Below are 1897 nucleotides of genomic sequence, written 5' to 3'. Positions count from 1 at the left end.
ATTTCAAACAATAATAAAACAAATAAAAAATAAAAAAAATTCAACTCCTCAAACAGTAACTCATACAAATACAAATTAAACAATTTCATATTTCTTTAACAATTTTACTTTGATCATTTTTTGAAGGACTTAATTGATCCCATCTATGATGTATAAAGAAAAAGAAATCCGTATAATGTTTAGGTTCTAACTCAGTAAGTATTCAGTATCAGCAAGTACCCAAACTGGTGTACTCCTACTCGTACTGGGTTTGTGAAAAACTGTTATCAGGACACCCCTAGAATATAGTGACAAAAGATTACTTCAAATAAAAAATGTTGACTTTTTAAAGATTCAGTTAAGGTTCAACATTATCCCCCTTTTTTTTCGGACAGATATGTGGACTTTTTCTAAATTCACTGGTGTGTGTAATGTAATGTCTGCTTTGTCAACAATAAGCAAAAAACTATATAAAGCAAAATAGCTCCAAACCATGAAGAAGGAAAAAGTGTTATTTAATAAAATGTGATTCTTTTGAAGAGTTAATAACATTTTAAGTACCACTGTGAGTAAAAACAAAGACACTTCCTTCTGCAAGTTATTTGTTTGTGCTCAGAAATGTGAATCTGATTTAGGTCCAGATGGCGGTGGATGTGAAGTTTGCCCAGGACTCTCTTCGAGGGGACAACATCACGGAAATCCGCATGAAGTTTATTAAGAGGATTGAAGAAAACCTCCCAGCTGGAGAGGAGTGATGGAACTAAAGACTCTTTCCTTCATGTGTCTGTAAAAAAGACAATAACTTAAAAGAAGGAACAACTGAAGAACATCAATCAGACCTGAAGGACATTTCTCTTCCTTGTAGCTTCATGTGTTTGAGAGTTTATGTTTGAACTGTACGATAAGAATCCTAGACATCGCACTGGAACATAGAAGTTCTAGCTCGTTGAAAGTACATTTGCAAATTCGTCACTACCCTTCATTTGTTAAAAAAAAATGAAAATTTCTTCACACTTATACTCTATTATTTTTTATTCATTACTGTTTTGTTTTTTCTTCTTTTACATGACATTCAAGAGTTTAAAAACTGTATTGCTGCCAATTGTCTGGCTTTGGTAATTTATGTTGTCTCAAGTAAAATCAACCAATGCGATGCAATGCTTTTCGTATGTGTTTGAAAACCTTTTGAAAGCGGACCAGAAATTGATACTTTTAGCAAAAATGATGTCAGGATTGCCTCCAGGCCTGGAGTTTATTCTTCCCATGCATGTGTGGGTTTTCTTCAGTTACTCCGGTTTTGCACCACAGACCAAAAACATTCATGTTAGGTTAATTGGTAACTCTAAATTGTCCATAGATGTGAGTGAGAGTATGAATGGTTGGTGTCCCTCTCTTTTCGTACAGTACCCGATGAAGATGGGCACCAGATCACCGCAACCCGGAAAGTAAGAAAAAAAAAAATGGATGGATATTTCTAGCCACTCTTGCAAACGCAAACAAAACCAGATGTAATGCTCGTTAATGCTTGTGCAAAACACACAGAACTGATTTGTGTGTCTGTGTGTGCGGAAAACTCACATAGTTGTGGTTGTCACACCTGTGAATGGCTTCACGTCACCCAGACGTAACGAGCAGAGCCTCCCCGCGAGACCCAATGCACACCTCGTCAATAACCCAAAACACAGACGGCTATTCACACACATACACAAATCATTTCTACCCCCACTTTAGAAAAGAAAAAAAAAACAGGTCTGGTCTGGATATCATGAGCTCATTAGCCATGTTTTTCTTATTTTCTTTATTTTTTTTGTCTGTGTTATTGTGTAACAAAGTACTAAACTCACGAATCTGCTCGATGCACTTAGAGGATGAGATTGTTGATAGGGATTTCCTTTTCAGAGACGTCTGTCAGCTATTA

At 36.0% G+C, this 1897-nt stretch overlaps 1 protein-coding gene across 1 annotated transcript in view; it reads left to right on the top strand.

The window, feature by feature from the left end:
• The window catches only part of trappc3 (trafficking protein particle complex subunit 3), a 7696-nt gene extending 6256 nt beyond the window's left edge, over positions 1–1440 (top strand). Inside the window, exon 5 of the mRNA XM_014011189.1 lies at positions 615–1440. Coding sequence (XP_013866643.1) covers positions 615–734 — 120 coding nt within the window. The 3' untranslated portion in view covers positions 735–1440. The remainder of the gene's footprint in view (positions 1–614) is intronic.
• Positions 1441–1897: the final 457 nt, after the last annotated feature.

Source organism: Austrofundulus limnaeus, unplaced genomic scaffold (assembly GCF_001266775.1).
Source record: "Austrofundulus limnaeus strain Quisiro unplaced genomic scaffold, Austrofundulus_limnaeus-1.0 Scaffold78, whole genome shotgun sequence".
NCBI lineage: Eukaryota > Metazoa > Chordata > Actinopteri > Cyprinodontiformes > Rivulidae > Austrofundulus > Austrofundulus limnaeus.
Note: the sequence above shows the minus strand (reverse complement) of the source record. Positions and strands in the feature narration are given on the sequence as shown.